This window comes from Stigmatopora argus, chromosome 4 (genome assembly GCF_051989625.1).
Source record: "Stigmatopora argus isolate UIUO_Sarg chromosome 4, RoL_Sarg_1.0, whole genome shotgun sequence".
NCBI lineage: Eukaryota > Metazoa > Chordata > Actinopteri > Syngnathiformes > Syngnathidae > Stigmatopora > Stigmatopora argus.
Genome location: NC_135390.1, coordinates 19,122,540 through 19,148,187, shown reverse-complemented (window position 1 = coordinate 19,148,187; position 25,648 = coordinate 19,122,540). Strand labels below are relative to the sequence as shown.

General features: G+C 44.1%; 2 protein-coding genes across 4 annotated transcripts; one reads left to right on the top strand and one right to left on the bottom strand.

The window, feature by feature from the left end:
* Positions 1–10,997: 10,997 nt before the first annotated feature.
* On the bottom strand, positions 10,998–17,514 carry rhbg (Rh family B glycoprotein). The gene is made up of 11 exons (XM_077598971.1): positions 17,291–17,514; positions 14,082–14,268; positions 13,706–13,856; positions 13,496–13,643; positions 13,257–13,423; positions 12,804–12,941; positions 12,605–12,738; positions 12,403–12,524; positions 12,193–12,266; positions 11,469–11,541; positions 10,998–11,324 (listed from the first exon to the last, which is right to left on the bottom strand). Exons 1-11 carry the CDS (start codon positions 17,478–17,480, stop codon positions 11,299–11,301), a joined length of 1,410 nt encoding a protein of 469 aa, XP_077455097.1. The 5' UTR covers positions 17,481–17,514; the 3' UTR covers positions 10,998–11,298.
* A 4,411-nt stretch (positions 17,515–21,925) lies between these two features.
* Positions 21,926–25,585, top strand: hapln2 (hyaluronan and proteoglycan link protein 2). Of its 3 annotated transcripts, XM_077598972.1 has the most exons (7): positions 21,926–22,245; positions 22,340–22,437; positions 22,592–22,689; positions 22,767–23,150; positions 23,210–23,326; positions 23,524–23,706; positions 24,680–25,585. In XM_077598972.1, exons 3-7 carry the CDS (start codon positions 22,629–22,631, stop codon positions 24,955–24,957), a joined length of 1,023 nt encoding a protein of 340 aa, XP_077455098.1. In that variant the 5' UTR covers positions 21,926–22,245; positions 22,340–22,437; positions 22,592–22,628; the 3' UTR covers positions 24,958–25,585. The 3 variants fall into 3 exon arrangements, with proteins under 3 accessions (XP_077455098.1, XP_077455099.1, XP_077455100.1); XM_077598973.1 differs by having other exon boundaries at positions 21,926–22,437; XM_077598974.1 differs by lacking the exons at positions 21,926–22,245; positions 22,340–22,437 and having other exon boundaries at positions 22,554–22,689.
* The last annotated feature ends 63 nt before the right edge of the window (positions 25,586–25,648 follow it).

Genomic DNA, 25,648 nt, shown 5'->3' with positions numbered 1-25,648 from the left:
GGAATGATGTGGGATGTATGATGTTCAATCGTTTGGGGTTTGGGGAAAGGTGGAATGTGATGGAATGATGTGGGAAATGTGTCATGGTGTTAAATCATTTGGAGGAATGATTAATGATGTGCGGGAATTAGGAAAGGTTTGGATGGTGTGGAATCGTGTGGAGTCATCCAAAGATACGGAATGATGTGGCAAATATGGAATGATTTGAAATCACATGGAATGGTTTGGAGTCACGTGCATTCGTTTGACGTAGATGGATGATGTGTGGAATCATGCTAAAAGATAAAGAATGATGTGGAATGCTTATGAAGGAGGTGGATGATTTGGAATTAAGTGGAAATGATGTAATGATGTCAAATAATGTGGAATGATGTTTAATGTATTGAATTCATGTGACGTAGGAGGATGATGTGGAATAATGCAAAGAGATATAGAATGATGTACAATTATGTGGAATAATGCCAAGAGGTAGAATGATGTGCAATTTTGTGGAAAAATGCAAAGAGATATAGAATGATGTGGAATGATGATGAATGGTGTGGATGATGTGATATCATGTCGTGTGATGCAGAATGATTTGGGGAAAAGTGTAATAATGTCAAATAATGTGCATTCTTTGGATGTAGAGGGATGGTCCGGAATCATGCGGCGTAATGCAAAAAGCGGGTGCCAAATTATGTGGAAAAATATGTAATGATGTTAAATATTGTATAATGAAGTTCAATAATGTGCATTTATCCAATGTAGATGGATGATGTGGAATAATACAAAAAGACACAGAATGATGTGCAAGGATTCTGAATTGCATGGATTATGAAATGCAAAAAGACACAATGAAACATGCGAGGCAAGTTTAAGGTGACGGCCCCTCCCCTTAAACTCCTTAGCTGCCATTGACGGCCAGGGAAATCCAATCCAGTAGACCCGGCTTGTCCGTCCGCGGCTAATTGCACTGTGAGTGTGTGTAGCGGTGAATAAAGTTCTTGTAAGTAGTGAATGCTGCTAGTAATCACTGAGCGGATCAAGTGTATGACCATAACGTGACCAGCGTGTTTCACTAAGCTTGAACGTGGATGAAAAGTTCAAATGAGCTGAAACGTACACACACACACAAACATACAGTACGTGTACACACACTTTTAGTCTCCATTGAAGCTGAACACGTGTTTGTTTTCTCCTGTTTAAACTTCAGGCCAGAGTTCATCCCGCCCAATAATGAAGCTCTTAACCTCTCAACATGGCCGCCGCCCTCGTTCATCACCCCAAACGAGCGCGGGGTCAAAGGGTGGGAAGTGTGTCGGGACAATATGGCCGCAAGATGACCTTTCACCTCTCTAAGACGTGTGGTCTTTTTCGGCCTATTGAGAAAAGTGTCTGGCTGTATTCCATGCTCTTAATTCATTAAGTACATGAGGGTCGCAGGGGGTGCTAGAGTCTACCCAAGATGACTATGGGTACACCTGTGCACCACTTATTTCAACATCCAATGCAAAATATATATTGAATTTAAAAAAAAGTGAAATATGGGACTGTTGATCGTTGTCTTATGTAGCTTGATGCTAAAAAAAACTTTATTAATTATTTCACAAGGATCAAAACACAAACCCACCCACACTTCCCCCCAACACCCGGCACCCTAGTTCCCATGGCAACAATATACCCGCAAGCACGTGTTTACATAGGACACTCATATGTACTAAAATTGAAACCTCAGACGGTTGCCATAGCAACACAGAAATGGGCAGGGCTATTGGGGCCCATCTCAATGTCAAGGGCCCAGGAGCCAAAATGGCTCATGTATGTACGGCCTAATCCACATAATCCCGCTTCCCCCTCTAGTCAGCCACCCTGATTGGATTACGTCGCATTTGTACTGAATTTTTTGACAGGTGAGATATTTACGGAGTGCTGCCACCTGCTGTTCAGGAGAATCCTAACAGATTTTTCATCACTTACCTATTGACATCAATTGATGATCTCTCCCACTTGGTGTCACCCCGCGGGGTCAAGGTCAAACTCCCCCAATGGACGTGACTTGACCTCCAGGCGGATCTTGATGGCCCCCCGCCGTTTGGCACAATGAGCAATCAGCTGCAACAAGACTGAATGATTACAATCTCCAACCCCGAGAATTTGAGCGAGAGTCTGTGATCTTGCCTTCAGGATGTGGGACATCATGGTTGGGTGATTGATTTCCTCACAGGTGATATTTTCACTTCCTGCTTGGACAGGAAGCCTTGTGAATGAAATTGTCCGGCTGAAAAACAAGGCGGCCCAAATTTTCATGCAGTTTGAATAGACGTTATCACCTATATTTAGATATCTTATACAGTGGTACCTCGACATACGAGCACCCCGACATACGAGCATTTCGAGATACGTGTAAAATTTCGACCAAATATCTCTAGATACGAGAAAAAATTCAAGATACAAGAAAGCCAGGTGGCCAAGACATGAGAGGCTGTTTATCATTGTCATTTTTGCCGCATCTCTTTCGTGTATAACCGATATCTACGAGCACTGGGCGGAGCGTTGCATTTTTTTCAGTGTTTTTTTCCGTCACTCAGCGCGAATGGCGTAGCGATCGCTAGTACGAGTACATATTACTTCTCGTTGGCAAGTGGTCGTGCGTTCTACCTATTGTGAGGACATTTGTGTGCATCATTTTGGGAATATTTTGAAGGGAATACAAAAGCAAACAGCCCATCGATAGAGAAAGTCAGGGTGGAGGCGGGGCAAATACAGCCAACCCGGCCGGTATCAAACTTAAATACAAAATTAGAATTAAGTTTAGTGTAAGGTTAGATTAAACTTATTTTTGAGTGTGTCTTCATCATAATCAAGTTCATTTAAATTTGTTTAACGCTCGACTACCACTATCTTTTCTCCTATAAAGTGCTACCTCTACTTACAAAATTGTCAGGTTACAAAACCCGTTATGTTCAAATGTCCGTTCCAAGATACAAAAACAAGATCAGAGTTACAAAAATCCCCCTAAATTTCAATTTGTGGGTCTGGCCATGGCACAAAATTATCCAGGATGGTCTTTACGTACGTCGCTGGTTCCATGGGATTAAACTTCCCCGGTCCAGACGCAGAAGGCCTCTTTCGGGGTCCCCCTTAATAATGTTCATTCACGGGTCTTCATTAAATCTGTCTGGGGGAGGGGGCGTCTCGCGGTATGTTTGTTTGGGAGTGTGGGAGCGTGCGGGACGCCTTTGGACGCCTTTGGACGAGGGGCGGGGGGTGGATGGGAATGGACTTTGCCGTTAAATGACCTGACTGAGGGGAGAGCCGCGCTGACAATTTGCTGTCTGGGGGGAACAAAAGGGGAGTTGGGAGGTCAAATTAGCGCGCCGGATTCTGACAAGTCACCTTCGTCAGCATTTCCAAGCACACCAGTTAAAAGCAATGGAGATTGTTTTTTTCTTAAGTCACAGCGCTTCAGAGTTATGGGATGTCCTCTAAGGGGCGTGGCCTCGTGATTGACATGAAGGATTGTCAATCCATTTTTTTTCCAATCACAAGTGTCAAACTGTTTTCCCCCTTTGTTTTGCTCTTAAAAGAAAATGTCAAAATTAAACCATAATTCCTCAAAATAAATATTTATTTGATTTTTTTTAATAGAAATATTTGATTTTGTTTAAAAAAGGAAATTGGCTTTGTCGGTTTTTAATTTTTTTAAAAATGCACCAGAGTAATTAAGTTTTTCCCTTGAAACATATTAAATTAATAGTTTTTTCCCCAAACATTAGCAATAGAGAACTTTTTTTTTTTAAACGAAAAATACCAATACTTTTTAGTGTTTTTTGTCCGTCAAGCAGAACAACCCCCACGGTCCACTTCCGGCCCACGGGCCGCACCTTTGACATCCCATCAGGACCTAATGGGAGCCGACGGAGCGAAGATGCTGGATTGGCGGCCGTCGTGGGAACGTGTAAACAAACAGCTGCCACCTCCAACATGAATAAAGTGGAAGCTGGCAGCTGCGCCCAAGAAAAAGAAGAAGAGGAGGAGGGGATTGGATTAGCCTCCTTTTAATCCGACCGCCGCACAATCGCACACACGTATGTGAAGCCAATGCGTGAACATACATGAACTTCATCTCCTTCCTCGTGAACCGCCCACTCGCGCACGACGTACAATCCGAGGGCGGCAAACTCATTTTTGTGGCCAATCACGTCCTACTTAACGTTTCATTGGCCAACGAGGCGACTCGTGAATCGACAAATTTGATAATAATCCCTTTCTTTGGTCTTGAGTTATCTCGACACACACAAACCTCTGTGACACTTGGGGTTATTCAGGGATGTTATTATATATGTGTATTAATCATTAGTATGTATATGAGCTTTATTTCAATTTGGGACCGAGCAAGCTCGAGGTCACTCTACATGGCAGCTGGCTCCGAGGACATTTAATTGTTTTTAGGACTACGTATTGACCTGACAGATCACCAAGTTCCGGGCCGAGGACTGTTGATCTGAGTTTGCAATGAAGATCTGTGAAGGACTCTTAAATTGCTTTGACTTGGATTCCGGCAGATGGCGATAAACGAATCAACTTCCGAAAATACTCGCATAATGTTTCAAAATACTGCCGCTCAGTTCACCTTGTATGAAAATTATTATGCTTACTTGTGCAAATTCTTACGCAGGTGTTTTTGGTTTCCGACCTGATATGCAATTGTTGTGGCAGTTGTTTTTTGACCTTAATGGTGTTATTCGGTTAGCTTATGCAATTGTTTGAATCAGATAACCTTAAAGTGTTTTGATTATGCGCGACTAAATGGACAGAGGAGGATGCCGTTCTTCAGAATGTCCCGGTGGCGAGGACGAGCCAGGACCATTCTCACTTGCAAGTTAAACGCCAGAGATGTGCCCGATGTCCACCTTGTATTGTTTATATTTTATTAAAGTATACCTATTAATAAACCTATCAGTGACCTTTGACCCCCCCCCAGCCCAAACTGAACTCATTCATTAGAATACCGCCATTGAGCATATATTCCCGACAGAAGCGCGACTGGCGCCATTGACGGCCGTGGTCGTCTAATCCGCCGGACCGGGGAGAGGAAACTTCCCAATTTCCATTTGTGAACGTGACGTGAAAGGAAAAGAGACAAGTGTAACGTGCCTTTTTTGTTCCCAATTGCACGTGCGCTCCTCTCTAAATGGACTGGCACGACCGCCCCTTGTGCCAGCTTCCTGAGAACCCCCTCGCCCCCCCACGGGGCTGTTAATGGAGGCCATTGAGGGGGCAAAGAAAGCCCCCTTTGTGGGCACCCCGTTTGCTCACACACAGTTTGGGGAGCGAGTGCCAAGAGCGGAGATCCAAAGCGGCAAGAACGGGGGAGGCTGGAGGGACGGGGTGGCGGGGCCGAAAGGGCATGAGGGGTGGGGTGGGGCGTCCGGTGGCGGCGGGGGGCTTTTCATTCAATGTTACAGGTTGTGGCCGTTTTTCCACAGAGGACCAAAATGGAGAAAATGAAATGAATACACGGGTTGCTTATGTTTACCAACGTCTCTACATACAAAATACAGTGGTACCTCGACCTACGATCAGCTCGACCTACAACATGCTCGAGGTACGATGAAAATTTCGATCGAATAATTCGCCCGCGATACGATCAAAAATTCGAGATGCGACCAAGCCAGGTGGTTTTTGCCGCATCTCTTTCGTGTATAACCTATATCTACGAGCACTGAACGATTTATTCACTCATTTTTCCTACGCATCGACCAGGAAACGCACAACGCGCATGCGCGGGCAAAAAGAGGGCTTTCTGGGTAATGAAGTATACTCGTGCACACAACACCGGTAGCCAATGGCACCCTTTCTCACAATAAAACTTCATTACCCACAATCAATACGTGGGTAGGCTGTTGCATTTCCTGTCCCCCCCCCAGCCCCCTCCCCCCCTTAGCATGTTAGCTCCCGTTGGCGGAGCGATCGCTAATTCAAGACTACTTCTCGTTGGCAAGTGGTCGTGTGTTATCCTATTGTGAGGACATTTGTGTGCATCATTTTCGGAATATTTTGAAGAGAATACAACAGCAAACAGCCCATCGATAGCGAATGTGACGGTGGAGGCGTGGCAAACAACTAACCCGGCCAGAACGAAGGTAAAATTTTTTTTTACAAAAAATAGAATTCAGTTTTGTGTAAAGTTACGTTAAACGTATGTTTGAGTGCGTCTGTATATATTAATCCAAATTCATTTAAATTTGTTTGTTCCGTTAAGACTGCGTTGTCGTAGAGTTGCTTTACCATTGGCTGTCCAACCTGCCGCTGACCCCCCATTGGCTAAGAGGAAGCCGTGTCTCCACAATGCTTTTCGTGTGCCTTTGGATAAACATTTATTTTACCAAAGACTGACAAATTACATAAATTGATTGCGGCCTGTAGATTCCAACTTGGCCAGCGGAAAGAGCCGGGTGGTCGTAGGTCATTTTTAGGTATTTAATGATTTAAAAAAATCATTATAAAAAGAAATTGTGCTTAAAATTTTGAAAACACTGATTGCAGAGGAACTTTGAACTCTTTGAAGAGGTGCCAGCCATTTCTTTGGTTTTGCTTTACTTTAAAGAAGAAATTAAGCAAATGAAGCAAACCCGTGAAAAAGAAGGAAACGACGGCCAAAGGCACAAAAGAAAGAGAAAACAAACAAACAAAGAAGAGGACGTGGCGCACTTTGTGCTGATTTAGAAGGTCCGGCAGATGTACTTTCAAGACGCGGACGTGCTAAATCTTGGCTAACGGTTTTTGTTGTCAGGGCGATGGGGTTCGTTTTGCATTTGTGAGTGTGTGGCTTTTGTGGGCATTCAGGGGAAAAACTCCAAAGCGTTACTCGCTTGGTTACTTTTGTTTTTCTGGAATTCGGGACGAACGGCGATAAACGTCCAATCATTTGGTCACGTGCAACACATTTGAATGGGAGGAGCTGAGCGGGCCAATGAAAATTCTAATTGTTTGTCGAGTTGATGACGAGTAGACGTCTGATGCATTTGAGCTGGGAGAGCTGGCATGTTCTCCCCAGCTGGACTTGCGTGGGTTTTCTCCAGGTACTCCCACAGCCCAAAAGCATGCTTGCTAGGCTAACTGGACACTGAATTGTCCGTAGCTGTGCGCGATTAGTTGTTTGTCTCCTTGTGCCCTCCGCCTGGTGCCTGTAGTTGTCTGGGATGGGCTCCAGCACCCCCTGTGACCCTTGTGAGGATAAAGGGTTGACAAAATGAATGGATGAAAGTTTCAAGTGCCAACCTCTGCCCTCCTTCGATGCCCGACAATGACTCAAGACAGCCCCCTAGAGGTGATCTCCACCCCCGCCCCCCCTACGGCACCCATGGCCCCCCGGCCCCTAATGGCCGACCGCCAGGGCCCGGAAACTCTGGCGTTTGTCATCTGCTCGGCACGCCCGATCAGCTTTCGCTCGGCGGCTTCCTAATTAATATGCGGGGCCCCGCCTCCTCCTGCCGCGCCGTAAGACAAAAGGCTTTTGATTTCCCTTTTTCGGGGGGGGGGGGGGGTCAAGGCGCCTCCTCTTTTAATTACGCTCAAAAGGGAACCTCGTCACCGTACACGAACGTTCGCTCTATGTGTGCATCTGTGTGTGTGCGTCCGTTTGTCGCTTCTATGCAAATTGGCGCCCGGCGGAGAGTTTTCTGGCAGGGGCCACAATGGACGGTTTGTGCCGGGGAGCCAATAGGAGAGGTTAGGTGGGGTTGTGGGGAGACCCCCGCCCCCCAATTCCCATCGCTAGTGGATGTCACCTCTAGAAGAAGAATGGGTATCGATACGCAACGGAAACAACGTTTTCGCTATTGGGGACAACTGAGAAATAACCTGCCGATATTGCGCAATGTGTACTTTTCCAGATCTAGATTCCAACTATACTGGTCTTGCCCAAGATCAACCTTCCCTCTAATGCACATGTGTCAAAGTGGCGGCCCGGGGGCCAAATCATTTTGTGTGGCCCGGGAAAATAAATCATGAGTGCCGTCTTTCTGTTTTAGGATCAAATTAAAATGAAGAGTATAGATGTATATTACATTTCCTGATTTTCCCCCTTTTAAATCAATAATTGTCATTTTTAATCCATTTTTTCTGTGTTTTTAGTTCAAAAATCATTTTGCAAAATCTAAAAATATATTTAAAAAAAGCTCAAATAAACATTGTTTTAGATCTATAAAAAAACGGAATATTCAGGGCTTTTAATCCAGTTCTTTTAATCCATTTATTTAAAAAAAAATCTAAATATTATATCTAAAATGGTCCGGCCCACATCAAATCGAGTTGACGTTAACGCGGCCCGCGAACCGAGTCTGACACCCCTGCTCTAATGTTTCATATGTCTGGTGTAAAGGACCGAATTCAAGATTTATTTTTGTTACTCTCTTAAACAGTGTTTTGATGTCATTAATAAGAATTCTGTAAATGTATATATGTACATGTCCATATTCCAAGCATGACTTTTATTGTGAAGGTCACAAACTTAAAAGAAACAGCTGACGTGTGAACCGCGAAGGAGTTTTGTCAGTCTTATATACATCTAGCAACCGCAAAAGCCACACAATTTATCACGTTTTTTTTTTTTAAATAAACAGACAGAATATAATTAAACAAACTGAAAACCATCAGTCAAGACTTGACCATCTTTTGGCTGGTACGCTACATCTATACCTGTCAACCTCTGCCGATAACTGCCCTTATAAATGATTATGATTCCCCTTACAAACCCCCCAAAAACCTTACAAACACCGTACGACTCGTACGAGTCGTACGGTGTTTGTAAGGTTTTTGGGGGGTTTGTAAGGGGAATCATAATCATTTATAAGGGCAGTTATCGGCAGAGGTTGACAGGTATGTATCTGAGCACACTGAGGACCAGTGTGAGCAACATCAAAAGTGCTCGCTATGGCCACACACCAGTACCACACCTGGTGTATTTCTACTGCCCATAAATGATCTAGTCATAATAACAGTTCATTATTAATACCTATACATAAAACATCTTAATAAATGCACAAATCGGACTTACCTTATTTTCCAGGTCTGTCCTTCCCACGTCTCGTTTTCATTCAAACGACTGGTCGTCCAGTGAGCTTCTATTTAGTCCATATTTTTACATCCAAAAACTCGCTCACAACTACTATACTTTCGCTGCATGTTTTTTGCAAAAACAGACCTTTCTCACTCTGAAAACAAAAGCTGTCCTCAAGTTGGACGTCTTGTTCGTCCTATGCCCACATACACCAAGAGCCATTCCAACTTAAAAGATGCACAGTTCATTTTTACTCTAGTTTGGGAAGTCGTTGTATCACATTCACTTCAGCTGCGTTAGCTTTAGCCTCATTGTGCAGGCAGCACCGTGATTGGGTGCGTAGCGTGATTGCATTGTACCCAATGATTGGCTGGACACCTGTCACTCAATGAAAGCAAAGGGATAGATTTGCGGTGCATTCAAATCAAATCAAACTGGAGAGCAAAGAGCCGCCGCTGCACCCGTGCGCACCACCATCTTGGATTTCCTGCGCTGGATATGTTTTCTTGTGTGTGAGAGTGTGCGACCAGTGTGCAAATTAGAGGGAATGTTGCCCAAGATGGCTCCCATGCTAGTTAAATTGAAAGAATTTATCACTAGATGTCCAAGCCAGACAAAATGGGAGGGTTCTATTTATGTCTAGTTTGGATAAATCTTTGGATATTAACATGGAGTTGAACAATTTAGCATAAAATCAAATGAAAATTGGATGACTTTTTTAGAGGCCACATTTTTCATTGATTTTAAACTTGCCAGTTTCAACAGAATGGACGTCTATGAGCGTCCAGGGCAGCCGACCCAAAAGCAGCAGCCCCCTCCAGCGGTCACCTCTTCCGACCTCCGTCCCTTTGGGCACCTCGCGTGCCCCCCGACGGCGCACGCTTGCCCGCCAGAGGAAATCTGGCCCCTGGCTCGGGGAGGTTGAGGAGTGAATGGCGGCTCCCCCCAGGAGGGGGTCATCGCTCCTTTGTGTTGGCGGTGTCCGGCGCCCCCGGGGTCTTTCATAAGCGCTATGTAATGGCGGCCTTTGTTGGTTTTTCCAGGACTAACGACTCCGCCGGGAGTCCTCGTTAGCGCGACGGATGAGGGGCCGCGCTTGAACGCGATCGGTCATTCACACGCCCAGGCAACGTCGTCAGATCTGGTGTGGTCCTCAATTGTTTTTTTTTTTGGGGGGTCCGTGGTATGTCTTCCGAGCTGAGGGTCATTCACACTTAATAGACTCTTTGGTCAGAAAAGTTTCAGAATTCTATGTCAAAATTCTGATGTTCTGGTCGGAATTGTGATTGTGACTATTTTCAGAAGTCTGGATTCTCACGTTATTTTCAAAATCCCAAGTCACAATGCTGACTTTAAAATCCAAATTCTGAGATTAAAGTCAGAAGTGGGCACTTTTGTCAAAACCCCTTTCACATGACTCGTCTTTTTTGTGTTTTTTTTTTTTGTTTTGCACGCGAGTGAAGGACTTTGGAGTGCGGCAGCACGCTGCAGGCAAATTGCCTTGAGTCAAGTGGCAGAAAAGCTCTCCATCTGAACAACTTCCTGCGTTTAGTGGAGCGGCCCCTCCTCCCGCTACGGCGCCTGGACACGGGGATCCTCCGCCGATGAGCTGCTTTTGTTCCGGGAACAATCGGAGAGGGCGCTGGAAAAAGCCACTCGGAAATGAGCAAATGGGGAAAAAAAGTTAGAGATGTCCCAGATGGGAAATCGGGCCCGATCACTTGGTTTTCGTTTCATTTGACTCAACTCCTCGCCAGGCGGCCCAGTGGTTAGCGCGTCGGCCTCACGGTTCTGGGGTCGTGGATTTGTTCCCGGGTGGGTCCTCACTGTGTGGAGTTTGAATATTCTCCCCAAATGGTTGAACACTAAATTGTCAATCCTTCTGACCACCCTGCATGTTCCCCTGATTTAAATCCAATGGAGAACACTTGGAAGGGAAGGGAATTGAATAAAATGGCCTCAACTCCAAGTTTATTTGGACAAAAATAATACAAAATTGTGGTTAAAAGCCACAATCTAGAAAACAAACGGGACAAAGAAAAGAAAACGTTAAGGGCCAATCCAAAATAGTTGTACAAGTTTAAGAAGAAAAAGAAAAAAAGCATTAAAAAAACAAACTGACAGGAATAGTACAAAAATTGGAAAGAAAATTTGCCGTTTTAAAGAAAGTTACTTGTTCTTTGGTATGGAAATTGTGCAGGCGTCCATCGCTTCCCACGCAGACGTGCAGCACACTGTCACCTACTGGTGGAAGACTAATAATGCTCGGGTTCGTCTTGTCCTTTTGGAGAAGAAATGTCCTTTTGACACGCGGAGGGCCGCAAGCATGACTGTGCATATTTTTACATGTGTGTGCGTGTATGTGTGCGTGTGCGTGTGCGTGTGCGTGTGCGTGTGCGTGTGCGTGTGCGTGTGCGTGTTTAACCATTGAGCTTCTCGGTTTCCGCGGAAACGACAGTGGTCAGCTGATCCTCGTGCCCCTCCTCGGCCCCAGGAACCTATAAAAATAAATCAAAATGAATAAAATGCACAAAAAATACGTTTTTTTTTAATTACACTATACGTGTATGTATTGTTATATTAAGTATCATGATGTTAATTCAATTATTGTATTATTGTTGTTTTTACTGGATTAATTCATTTATTGTAAAAACAATGCATCATAGAATTCCAGTAAATGATGAGTAATATGTTACAGCATATTGAGTAATAGTAAAGAAGCTTGAATTGTTGAGTAGAATTAATGTAATCACTAAATTAATTTCTAAAATATGAAAAGATCGTGTAAAAAAAACCCATATTATTAAAACTTCATATCTTAATAAATTAGAAAATGACAAGGGCGAATTGGAGCACAAAAAGAAAAAAAAGACCCACTCGAAAACCAAATGACTTAAAATATGACGTCATATCATCTTCTAAACGTGATACCTCGCATACCAAAGCAGTACAATGTCGCCATCTGCTGGCCACCTATGGATGCCTCTGACAAGCGTCTGTTTAATCAAATGCTGCTATCTTGTGGCAATAAAAGTAACGGTCAATTTGAGGGGGGGGGGGGTCATTTTTGTCCCCACTTTTGTCAGCCAAATTCCCACTACTAGTTAGTTAGCTAGTTAATTAGTGAGGTAAGTATATCCTGCACTGACCTCCCAGAAGATGCTGTCCTCATAGCAGAGGGTGTCGGGAGGAGCTCCAAAGACGGGCAACTTCATGATGAAGCCTGCAATGGATATTTTCACCCTTGTTACGATGACATCATCATACATGAAAAGAAAGGATCCACTTTTCACCCAATCGTGTGCTCCGTTGTAAAAATCGGAACGGAAACGTGAGTTTAAATGGGAAAACATACGTACCGACGATGAGCCCCCCGAGGATGGCCATTCCGAGGGTGACGGCCAAGGAAATGGCTTGCCGGATGCCCTGGAAGGACGCTTCCACGTCGCCGCTGGCCACGTCCGGGAAGACGTCGGCCATGCTGGGTGAGGCAAGCGCGAGACAATTTCAATTCCTCAACTCCGCCCTCGCCGCCTCGAATCGGCTCGCCCGTCGCCTCACCCGTCTCCGTAGACGTCGGAGGACGCCAGGGCGGCGGTGACGGCCCCCACGATGGCGCCCAGGACGCCGGGCATCCCGTGGAGGTTGTGGACGCCGCACGTGTCTTGGATCTTCAGCTTCTCCTCCAGGATGGGCTGAACACAAGCGCCACGTGGAGTAAGTAACACGCCACGGAGGGACGGCGCGGGCGTTCCGTTACCGAAAGGAACTTGAAGCCCAGGACGGAGACGATCCCGGCCAGGAAGCCCACGATCATGGAGCCGTAGGGCGTCAGCATCATTTCGCCCGCCGTCCCGGCCGCCACGCCGCCCGCCAACGCCGCGTTTTGGATGTGCACCTGCGGACGCAAATGTCGTCGTTATTATCGGCGAGGAACCCAAAAGTTCACACAATGGTGACGTTAACTCGGCCATCCATAAAACTGAATCTGAAATAATGATGCCGTGAGATCGTAACGAGTTTTTCTTTCTCAGATGCCTTGGCCCCACCCACAAAAAAATCTGATCTAATGATGAGTTCACGCCCAAAAAGAGAAGCAAATTTGAGGCTGGGCACTCGTCCTCGAGACTTCCCCGAAAGCAGCGAGATGAAGTCGAAACGGAAACCGGTCTGGCGCAACCCGGCATTTCCTATGGGCGCCGCGCCGCCTCACCATGTCCAGCTTCCCGTCGTGAGCGGTGAGGGCCGACATGCCGTAGGTGGATAGCGTGCAGGCGGCTAGCGAGTAGTAGGTGTTCAAGGCCGTGCGGTGCTGGTCGTCGCCGTGCGCCGTGACGGCCGAGTTGAAGCTGGGCCAGAACATCCACAGGTAGATGGTGCCTGCGGGAACCGGCGTCGGATCGTTGCGTCGTCACAATCAATCGGACCATGTTAAAAAGGCCTTTTTTTTACCGATCATGGCGAAGAGGTCCGAGTGGTAGACCGAGCTGTTGCGGTGTTTGCTCTTATCCAGGTTGGGTCGGTAGAGGACCCGGGCCACGATGAGGCCAAAGTAGGCCCCGAAGGTGTGGATGGTCATGGATCCGCCCGCGTCCTTGGCCTGGAAAGAGAAACGGCGCTTTTGAAAGCGTCTTCTCGCGGCCACCAAACGGACAAACTCACCCCCAAAGCGGAGAGAAGGATGAATTCGTTGACGGCGAACAGCGTGACTTCGAATAGCGCCATCACCAGGAGTTGGATGGGACTGGTTTTGCCCAGGACCGCCCCGAAGGAGATCAAGACGGAGCCGGTGCAGAAGTCGGCATTGATCATGCTGTAATGCGGAAAAATTTGACACTAAATGCAATTATAAATCAATAAAACGTGCCATGGGAAAAATAACATGAAAAGAAAATGACTTGAAATAAAAAAACAACATAAATTGAATAAAATGATAGAAGAAAACAATATTTAAAAAGATATATATGCACAAATAAATACAAGCAATGTATAAATGAATAGAAATATTTGCAAGAGGCAAGTTTGGTTTTGGGCTCACCTCTCGACTCCAATGTGTATTTTGCCTCCGTGCATGCCGTGGAAAAATCCTTGCATGAGCGTGGCCCACTGTAGCGCAAAGGCGGCGATCAGGAAGTTGAAGCCCACGCTGCTGAAGCCGTAGCGCTGCAGGAAAGTCATCAGGAAGCCGAAACCGATGAAGATCATCACGTGGACGTCCTGGAAGCCTGGAGACAAAGAGGCGTTCCGCAGGGCTCAATGCTTTGCCCACTGATAAAATCATTTTTAAAAAATTCAAAAGAATAATAAAAAAAATATCTCATTGTGTAAACAAGAATAATAATTCCACAAACAACCAATACAATACATAATATTTTTTGCTAATTTAATATGATTTTTAATATAGATTTAAAAAACTAAATAATTGAAAAAACAGAAAACATATACAGTAATCCCTCGAATATCGCGGCTTCACTACATCGCAGATTTTTTTTAATTACATTTTTTGTAAGTTCATAAAAATGTGAAAATCCACGCTGAAACTCGCAGTCGTTAGCCACTCCCCTGTTCTCCACTTGCTACTACAACTCAGCACTGAAGTCACTTTTTTATTATTATTTTTTAAATATGGGCGACCCTACCTTGCGTTTTTTCATTTATCGCGGCCATGTTTGGTCTACATCAGGGGTGTCAGACTCGAATTGGTTCGCGGGCCGCGTTAACGTCAACTCGATTTCATGTGGGCCAAACCATTTTAAATATAATATTTAGATTTTCTCAAATAAATGGATTAAAAGAACTGGATTAAAGCCCTGAATATTCAGTTTTTTATAGATCTAAAACAATGTTTATTTTAGTTTTTTAAAATATATTTGTAGATTTTACAAAATGATTTTTGAACTAAAAACACAGAAAAAAATAGATTAAAAAATTACAATTATTGATTTAAAAAGGGGGAAATCAGGAAATGTAATATACATCTATACTCTTCATTTTAATTTGATCCTAAAACAGAAAGTCGGCACTCATGATTTACTTTCCCGGGCCACACAACATGATGCGGCGGGCCAGATTTGGCCCCCGGGCCACCACTTTGACACATGTGGTCTACATTAATCGCGATAATCGAGGGATTACTGTATCCTCTCACTACAATGGCCACTGGCCAATAGTGACCTTAATTGGCAAGGACACAATGGTAAGTGGTGCTAGCGACCCCCTGTGGGCCTCGTGGTGCAAATAAAACAATAGACATGGATCAAAAACACTTCATAAAAGCAGGACCAAAGCCACGGTAAAAAGTGACAGTTGACCATCTTGACCCGCATGCTTACTCGCACAGAAATCGAGAAAATGCTGAACAACAACAGGCCCTTTGTTTTCGCGTGACGGCGAGGGCGCCGTCTTATCTGCGGCGATACAATCGCGCCGTAACTGACCAAAAAAAGCGCCGCCTCCGAGCAAATCGCGCCTGCTGTGTCACCATCGCGTTATCTAATCTGCAAGCGTAGGACACAAAGTCGTAAATTGCACGCTACCAGTCATAATACCATGGAGTGAGAGACTGAAAAAGAGGAAAATAAGACAAAGAAATGAGAAAGCAAGACAGTGGTGGTCTGCAAAGATTCCTGAAAATTAATCACAGTCTGAGAAGTGCCAAGTACAGTAATCCCTCGAATATCGCGGTTAATGTAGACCAGACATGGCCACGATAATTGAAAAATCATAAAGTAGGGTCAAAGGGCTGTTAGAATTTTTTTGGGGGGTGCTGAGTCCTAGTAACAAGGGTGGCTTTCGCTTACAAGTTTCAGTGTGGCTTTTCACATTTTTATGAACAAAAAAATATATTTTTAATAAATAATAGTAGGAAAAAAAGGGAATTTGCAATAAGTGAAGTAGCGATAATCGAGGGAAGACTGTAGGACAGGGGTGTCAGACTCGGGTTGGTTCAGGGGCCGCTTTAACGTCAACTTGATTTCACGTGGGCCGGACCATTTTAGATATAATATTTAGACTTTTTTTAATAAATGGATTAAAAGAACTGGATTAAAAGCCCTGAATATTAATGTTTTTATAGATCTAAAACAATGTTTATTTTAGCTTTTTTTTAAATATATTTTTAGATTTTACAAAATGATTTCTGAACAAAAAAACACAGAAAAAAATGATTAAAAAATGACAATTATTGATTTAAAAGGGGGAAAATCAGGAAATATAATATACATCTATACTCTTCATTATAATTTGATCCTAAAACAGAAAGGCGGCACTCATGATTTACTTTCCCGGGCCACAAAAAATGATGCGGCAGGCCAGATTTCCCCCCCGGGCCACCACTTTGACACGTGATCTAGATCAATAAATGATTTGTCTGTCGGCATTCTCGTCATTCTCGCCCGCAGGAAAGTCAGAAAAACGACAAGCGCTCACTCGCTCGTCACTTTGACAAACATCGTGAATCCGAGGGAGTGGCAGGGGCATCTGCGGGTCACTTGCCGCTCACGCATCACATGACTTAGACCCAAATTCATCGGCTGCCGTTGCCATAGACGGCGGTAGACGTCCAATTCATTCAGACTGGGAGTCGCAGTTTGCCTAGCATGCATCTTTTTGGAATGTGGGAGTAAACCGGAGTACCCGGAGGAAACCCATGCAGGCCCGGGGAGAACATGCAAACTCCACACAGGTGGACGTGACCTGGATTTGAACCCAGGACCCCAGAGCTGTGAGGCCGACGCGCTAACCACTCGCTCCACCGGGCCGCCTCAAAATAAATAAATAAATTTTAACAACCCAATCTTTTTCCACCCATTTCTGCTCTTCTGAAAATGATGTGTTTAGGCTTGCGATGGGATGGAGGACGCCCTTAATTGTTATGTTCCTGGATTTTTTTGTTGCTCGCCATTGACAGGGATAGATGTTATGTTTATTTGGACAGGAATTGGGTGATCATATTTAATTGCCGTTAACGACGATAAACCTTCCAACCAAATTTGTCAGTGCAAGTTAATACTTTTAAAAAAAATCCAACGACCTACATTCTAATAACTCAATTCCGATCTTCTAAAAGTAAGGTGATCGGCCCCGATATCCAATCAGGTGATGGATTCGAACCCGGACGGCCCCACCAATAGCCGAATTAACAATGGCGCATCTATTTTCAATCCCAAGAGTGACGAAAATAGACTTTGACGAGACTGGGAAAGGATCCAAGTGGACAATTAGAGAACTTTTCAGAAGGAAACTCACTGGGATAGCGGTAGTAGAAGTCGTTGTCATAGTCCGAGCTGTTGTGCTTGCTCAGGTGCTCGTGCCACTTCCTGGCGTCCACCTCGTCGTCGTATTGGACCAGCACGCCGAAGAGGATGATGAGGATGATCTGCAGGATGAAGCAGACGATGGGCAGCTTCAGCCGCATGTTGGTGGAGGCCTCCGTCATCTTTGCCCAGAGAAATAGAGCCGTCAGCGTCTCATTCATCTGCCTTTTTAACCCCCACGCCTTCCCCAACCAGCAGGCGGGGACAGTTTTAGCCACGCCTCCTCGCCCCAGGTAAAGGCTAATTCGGCCTCAGGTAAGGCAATATGTTACTTTGGTTAGTGTGTTTACGTAAGGCACGTAGGACGTTTATTTAGTTGCGTTTACGTTGAATTTTAGGCTTCAATTTGGGAAAAAGGGCTGGAAACATGAATTCATTGTTGAAAGGGGCGAAAGTAAAGACTGTTTTCAAACCCTGACAAATTTAGATGAATAAAAAAATTATGTGTATGTAATAGGGCTTTAAAAAGAGAAAATGACAGTGCTAGGATTTTAGAGGCGTGCCCATGCCGACCGTCAATCATACACAGGTCATATTTTGCTACCCATAAGAAATGGAAACTTTGAAAATTGAAGAAATAGAAACCAGGTTTTTTTCTGGAGCCTATACCAGCCAACTATGGGCAACCTCTGGCCCTCATAACTCGGGTACAATTTAGCATATATTTATAGCTTAGCATGCATGTTTTTGGGATGTGGGAGTACCTGGAGGAAAGCCACGCGAGCCCAGGGAGACCATGCAAACTCCACACAGGAAAATCCAAATCTGGGATTGAACCCTCCATCTCAGAACCTTGAGGCTAACGCGCTAACCACTCGTCCACCGAGGCCTCCCCTATAGGAAAACAGTGGTAGGAAATTTGTCAAAAAAAGTCTCAAAAACGATAAACATGGTTATTAGAAGACGCTTCGGTAGCAAAATATGACAGGACATCAGTCTTTCTGTTAGATTTTGTCGAGGTTGTAACGGTGGAATTTGGGTCGAAAAAAGGGAACAAAATGTCTTGAACCACGCATACAGTAAATTCATGTTTTTTTTTGTCCCCTCAAACGGCAGAAATTCGATAAGAGATGTCAATCACGCCCGTATCGGCCTCCTCATCTCCCCCCAGAGGCTAAAGGAGGAATGTTGTTATGATTGGTCGGAATGTCAACTATTACCCGAAGAAAGAAAACCACCCGAAGTACGCCTGAACCTGCTCAGCCAATCGGAGGCCTCCATGAAAACAATTCATTAAAAAAGACACCAAGTTGTCCTCAAGCGTTTGAGATGAAAAGCAACAAAAATAACAATAAAAAAGTCTACACACCCTTGTTTATTCAAACTGCAGCATTTTTATCAACTACAATTTTTAACTTTATCTTTCAATAGTGTTTCTATTGTTTAAGTGAAAATGTGTGTGCACACCTTTTTATTATTTAATTCCCCCCTTTTGATTAAAAATTGTAAATAAATGAACAAATCAAGAATAAAACAGAATATTTGCCCTTATGAGGCTCAAAGGATGAGGAATATTTTTTTTGCTCATTAAAACTTTAGCATGACTCATCATCATATCGATTAACCCGATCCTCACAAAATCATGTGTCACCTTTGACACCTGTGCAGAAAAGTGTCTTTAAAACTACCCGGCAACAAGGACCTTTCAGCCAATGAGGTACAAGCCATGGGAATAAATGGTGACATTCTAATCACCTGATTGTTTTTTCTTCTTCTAATCCTCATTTCAAAGCTGTGCTTTTGATACATTCGCCGCAAAATGAAGGCACGTCGCTTACAAACGCCTGGCGTCGGTCTTGTGATGACACACAAATACACACATGACACATTCCTTCCGCACATGACCGATGATACCTGTAGATAAGTCAACGTAGTAGCTCTAATACTTTGATAATAGTCGTCAACAATTACGCACGGTAGCTTTGCGCTACACTAAATTGTTTTTTAAGGTTGGCAGATGCCAATCATCATTTCTCGGAGCAAAGTTTCTGCTTAACATTCTCAACTTGAACAAAGTAAACACGCGTTATCCTCAAGTTCAAGCTAGAGGTTATCGGCGGATCAGCACCGGGGGGCCGGCTTCGGGGCGTCGGTGCCGATAACACAATCAGAGGGATCTGATGATGGTTTAAAAAAATGACAAACGATAAAAGCAGGTTTAAACCTGCCTGTCGTGTTTCTGTGGAAGAACACGAGGACGAAAAAGGGCTTTAATGGCGCTTCGACATGCAGAAGCAACGATGGGGAACAGGTCGAATCTTCTTATTAGGAACATAATACAAAAACATGTCTGCATTTTCAATTGAAGTTATTATTTGCTCAATACTTTTTTGATTTTTGCCATCAAATTTAAAATAGTAAAGAAATTGGTCAGCCAATCAAAGGGCACGAGGAGACAAACAGCCAATCACTTATAGCATACAATTAGCCTAGCCCGCTACAGTTCATTATTATTAAAAATATATATTTATATTCAAGGTCTTTTTTTTGTTGCCTTAAAGCTCGTTTCAAAGTTGGTAAATTTTTCTTAAGCAAATGATGAGGAAACGAGGCCATAAAATCCCATGCTCGCTTTCAACCTTTGACTGAGGCTCTATTTTCTAATTGTCGAGGGGCTTTTAGTGTGCCGTCCCGTGTTTCAGGTATGTCAAAACAAGCAAAGGGTCCGCATGTAGCGGCAAGAAAACCATACAGGGCGTCAAGCACTCAGACAGGTGAGCGCCCTCAAGCTGTCGGCAGCACTTTGACATGTGGAAATGGGGCTACCCTGAAAAGAATGTTTGACTTATTAGCCGTCACGGCGGTGCATACTTTTGGCGCTCCAACGGCGGCGTGACCCCGACGCTCGTCACGCCTGTCGTCAGGGCGGTCACGCAGCGCTGGCATCCGGTGGGCGGGACCACTGCCTCCTCATCTCGTCAATTTTGGCATGAAGGACACACAAAAAAAGGAAATATTAATATTTTCTCATGTACTTTTTACATGTTACTTTTTCTACTTATCTATGTATTGTGTTGATTTCATTAGGAGAAAAATAAAAAAACTATAAATAATATTAAATTTGACATCAAGGGCTTAAAAATGTCAAAATAGGAATGAATATTTTATCTACTTATTACTTGATTTAATTAGGGGAAAAAGAAAAAACAATAAATAATATTCAAGTTGACATAAAAGGCTTAAAAATTGCAAAATATGAAATATTTGATCTACTTATGTGTTACTTGATTTAATTAGGGGAAAAATAAAAAATAATAATAAATAATATTCAAGTTGACATCAAGGGCTTAAAAATGTAAAAATGCGAATGAATATTTTATCTACTTATTAATTGATTTAATTAGGGGGAAAAGAAAAATACTATAAATAATATTCAAGTTGACATCAAGGGCTTAAAAACGTAAAAATAGGAATGAATATTTTATCTACTTATTAATTGATTTACTTTAGGGGAAAAAGAAAAAACAATAAATAATACTCAATTTGACATCAGTGGCTTCAAAATTTCAAAAGAAGAAAGAATATTTTATCTACTTATTACTTGATTTAATTAGGGGAAAAATAAAAAAAACTATAAATAATATTCAATTTGACATCAAGGGCTTAAAAATTTCAAAATAGGAAAGAATCATTATTAATAATTATTATTATTACGACATCCCTATGAAATGTTTACCTTCAAACATGGAAGAACCATAAAAGATAGGCTGGAAAAATTCATTAACACACCGCAAGAGAGGGGAAGAAAAAAAACAACGGCTTATAGTCCAAAAAATACGGTCAATAGCAAACAGCCGGATGTTTTGAGGTGAATACTAATTGGAGGCCGAGAAAGAGGTTCATTGATAAAGAAAACAATGGTTAAGCCACACAAAAAAACACTTCTATTTCATCTTGTGTCCACCTCAGCTATGTGTTTGTGCGCGTACACAATCAAAGTGTCACAATGGCGGCCTTGTGTCGCCGGGCCAACGCGGTTTCCTCTCGCCGAGCGGCCATTAACATTCATGAATGGCAGCTTCAGTTCTGGTTGCCAAAGACTGGGACGCGCGTATACGCGCACACACACACACACACACACACACACACACGATGACTTGTTGTCCACCTGTGGCAATAAACCGTAGCTTGCTACGACATGGACACTAACGTCGCCATTGTGTGCAGAAAACAGTAAATACTGCACTTAGTTGACCACTAATAGTCCGATGTATGCTTCAAAACGAGGAAATTCAGCTTCTAAGGGTCTCCAAATAAACCGGGTTGAAAGCGATTTGGGTCCAGTCTCTGAGAAAGCAAAGCAGCCCAGTCCTAAACACATAAAATCTCATCCTTATTACATTCTTTGTAGGTAGGGACATCCCAAAAAAACCCATAGAACTCAACACATCAACATTGCAAGTGCAAATTAGCCATTTTTGATGGGTAGCAAAATGTGGCAGAACATCTGATACGGAAGAATCTTGGACTTTATTTGCTTATACTACAATCGAGTCTCAGGCAAGACAGAGGTCTCCAAAACTGGATTTAGAAGCGAATCTGTTCTTTCGCGTTCACACTACCAAAGAGTAGCAACAAGTAACAACTATCAAAATCCTACCCAAGAAGCTTTTTTTGCCAGAAACTTGAGCTGGACTGGCGTATGAAAAGACAAGAGCAAACTCACACTCATGGCGGTCATTAACATCTGGCGCGCTGCAGAGGACAACAATGGATCACGCTTGACCACGTGACCATAGTGAGGAGAGAAAGCGAGAGACGGACCGGGGCGAGTCCGAGGACTGCCATCCTGGATGAAAGCTGAAACTTGGACCGCCAAGCCAGTAAAGAAAATACAAAATTACATGAAGGAGTGGCCTTTTTTTCACAAGACTCGCCATCTTTGGGGTAAGACTGCTGCTTTTGTAGTCCGTGAACCAAAAGTGTAGACTCTATACTTTCATGAGAAAATCCGTTTCTAGCTTTTTCCATTCTTTGCTAGTTGCCAGTAGCTTTGGTTTCTGAAAAACACTGTTTCCGGAGAAATTCAAGAAAAACCTTGAGCCATCATGGATGAAACTGGATAATTACTACAACCATGTAAGATATCTTCAGGTAGTGAGCTGTAACTTTTTTTTCTGTGTCTGTATTCTCACCCTCTTGCTACTGTGACATTTCCCGAATACGGGATGAATAAAGTTATCTAATCTAACGGTACAATTTCTCCTAAAATGTTATCTTTGTGCATTAAAAGGTGAGCAAAAGGAGCGCCACGTGGCTTTTCCAGCACCATGAGTGTTCTTTTGCTCCTCCTCGTGGGCCTCGTATTATGCGCCACGGCTCTGCGCTCAGGTGCGCTCACTTTCACAATGAACTTTGAGAATGAGCTATCTTTCAAACCAAACTCCCTTCTAATTCCCACTCGACAGCCAACGAGATCCCGAGTCCCAGCAAGCGCCCCTCCGAGCTCAAGTACCTCCTGGACCCGCCCGTTTACGCCGAGGTCGTCGGCCGCCGCGGCGAGAGCGCCACCTTGCCGTGCATTCTGAAATCCCAGCCTGACCACTACAAAGTCAAGTGGACTAAACTGGAAACGGGTCGCCCGGGCCCGGAGAACATCGTGATGATTTCCGACGCCAGCGCCTTCAAGCGGCACGGCCGGCTGGGACCCCGCGCCAGCCCACGGCGGGCTCACGACTTGGACGCCTCCCTGCAGCTCGGGGCGCTTCAACTGGGAGACGGCGGGCGGTACCGGTGCGAGCTGATCGACGACCTGGAGGACGAGAGCGTGACGGTCACGCTGAGGATCGAAGGTAAGCGATCGGGGGTGCCGATGGGCCGACCGACTCAGGTGTATTTTTTTGCTTCTCAGGCGTGGTTTTCCCCTATCAAAGCCCAAAGGGCCGCTATGCCATGACATTTCGTGAGGCCGAAGTGGCGTGCGAAGAGCAAGACGGCATGCTGGCGTCCTACGAGCAACTCTACCGAGGTACTGTTTAAAAAGGCAGCTAACAAGAGAGGACGAATTAGGATCTAATTTTATGATGGGGCCTGTTCTTTCCATTTTGAGTGTATTTATGTCCAAAGTACTACGTTCTGCTTTCATTTTCAAGTCACGTGCCGCCATCTTTCAGAGTACTTTTACGTTGTGAAATCGTGATGAATTTAGCCCGTCGTGTGCGCCAGCTTGGACGGAGGGTCTGGATTGGTGCAAAGCGGGCTGGCTGCGGGACGGAAGCGTGCGCTACCCCATTATAAGCCCCCGGCCCTCCTGCGGAGCGCCAACGCGGCCCGGCATTCGGAACTACTCCCCTAAAGATAAGAAGAGAGACCGTTTTGATGCATTCTGCTTCACCTCTTTGACCGCAGGTGAGATCTGACGTCAGTGACTTCACAGAGAAACGTCTTTAAAATAAATAAATAAATGCAGTTCCTGATCAAGTTCCATGTTAATGTCATATATTTGTTTTGCTAGATTTTGTCAAGAAAAGAAAAATGTTTTATATACCGTATTTTCACGACTATAAGGCGCACTTAAATCTTAAATTTCCTCCAAAATAGACAGGGCGCCTTATAATCCAGTGCATTTTATATATGGACCAATACTAAAATTGTTATCACGATAAAATAAAATAAATCAGTCGATAGGGTACACCATCCTCTACAGCTCTCACAACGACGGCAAGCAGCCCCGACTCTACTATTTTCCCCGTAGAAAAAGTACTGCGCAGTGACTACTGGGATATACTATAGTTCTTTTGTCAATACACCCAGTATGACGGCGAGCACACTATAATTAGGTGCTAGCTAGCTACTATTTGCGAATGGATTGTGGCCTGGACATCGACATCAACACAGCTTTACGAACAGTGGCAGGCAGCGCCAGGCTAGTTACGCTAGCTACTGGACGAACGTATAAAACTCAGCATTTTCGATGACTCATTTGGACAATTGTTCAATTCGGACACAGAAAATGAGGACTTTGATGGATTTGTGGGTGATGATGACGTGAGTACATTGTAAAATGGCTAAATAAAATACAAGCGAACTCAGTTTTGCTTCCGTTGCCTTTTTAAAAACGTGTTTTAGCGTGTGTCCGTATGTTTAAGCTGGTGTATGTTTTGCCATGCCTGGCTGCGTCTTTAAAAACGGTGCGTCCTTTGTGTGTGTCAAATACAGAAATAGCACTCGTTACTGACACTGCGGCTTAAAATGCGATGCGCCGTATAGTCGTGAAAATACGGTATATATCAACACTCCTGGAAAAAGCCATTTTTCTTGCCTGTTTTTTAACAAAATAAATAAAGATAATACTTGCATTGCTGAAGAATTTCTTTGGCAGGTTCCGTTTTCTACATCCATGGCGCGTTCTCCTTGGAGGAAGCAGGGGGCGCTTGCGCGCGACGTTCGGCCTCGCTGGCGCTGGTGGGCCACTTGTACGCCGCCTGGCGCTTCCGAGGCTACGACCGTTGCGACGGCGGCTGGCTGAGGGACGGCAGTGTGCGCTTCCCCGTCGGGACGCCCAGGGAGCGCTGCGGCGGCGTCCCCGCGCCGGGGGTGCGCTCCTTCGGGTTTCCCAATAAGACGTCGCATATCTACGGAGCTTATTGCTACAGGTAGTCTCAAAACAGTGGTTCATTCAAAATATATAGGGTGACTGCAAAAAAAGGACATTTTGAAGTGGGCATTGGCAGACATGAGCAAGTGTCAACACTGAAAGATATAGCATTTGAGCGAGTAAAAATTAGGGCATTTTAGTTTTTGAGAATTTTACATTTTTGCATCCTAACTGAGAGGCATTCGTACAGGAAGACGCCGTTCGGAGGATGTCATTTTGAACAAATGAAAATTCCACCATTGTAAATGGCATGTTTTGAAGGTTTCATTCACTATGGACAAAATTGGTTTCTTCCCTCACTCTTGGGTTTATTGGATTGTTAAAAAGTTCCTGTTTTTGGGGTCACACTGTTATATGTACAGGGGAGTCCTCGGATTAGGATGTTAGGGACCTGCTACGTTTGGACTTTACGATGATTCTTGTTTTTTCAAAAGCATGGTGCGAAAATACCTCACCGTTTTGTGGTCACACAAACCTTATGTCGCTGACAGTCAAAAAAAACTTCTTAAATTGCAAATAAACCAGCGAAAAGTCTAGACCAAAGTAAACCATGTTATTTTTTAGTAATGGCATTTTCACTTGAATTTTAGATTCAGTGGGGAAATCTGATTTTTGAGCAAATGTGGGTTAAGTCGCCTGCATGCATAAATGTGTGTATGTGTGTGTGTGTATATATATGTGTATATATATATA

What these genes read in the sequence shown, in the direction of transcription:
- rhbg (XM_077598971.1), bottom strand. Translation starts at nt 17,480, where the DNA reads ATGACGGAGGCCTCCACCAACATGCGGCTGAAGCTGCCCATCGTCTGC. An exon ending in GGACCTCTTCGCCATGATCG is followed by an intron (nt 13,424 to 13,495) that starts GTAAAAAAAAGG and finishes CGGTTCCCGCAG; the next exon opens with GCACCATCTACCTGTGGATG. An exon ending in ACGACGGGAAGCTGGACATG is followed by an intron (nt 12,942 to 13,256) that starts GTGAGGCGGCGC and finishes TTGCGTCCGCAG; the next exon opens with GTGCACATCCAAAACGCGGC.
- hapln2 (XM_077598972.1), top strand. Translation starts at nt 22,629, where the DNA reads ATGAGTGTTCTTTTGCTCCTCCTCGTGGGCCTCGTATTATGCGCCACG. An exon ending in CTACGAGCAACTCTACCGAG is followed by an intron (nt 23,327 to 23,523) that starts GTACTGTTTAAA and finishes CGTGTGCGCCAG; the next exon opens with CTTGGACGGAGGGTCTGGAT. An exon ending in CTTCACCTCTTTGACCGCAG is followed by an intron (nt 23,707 to 24,679) that starts GTGAGATCTGAC and finishes TTTCTTTGGCAG; the next exon opens with GTTCCGTTTTCTACATCCAT.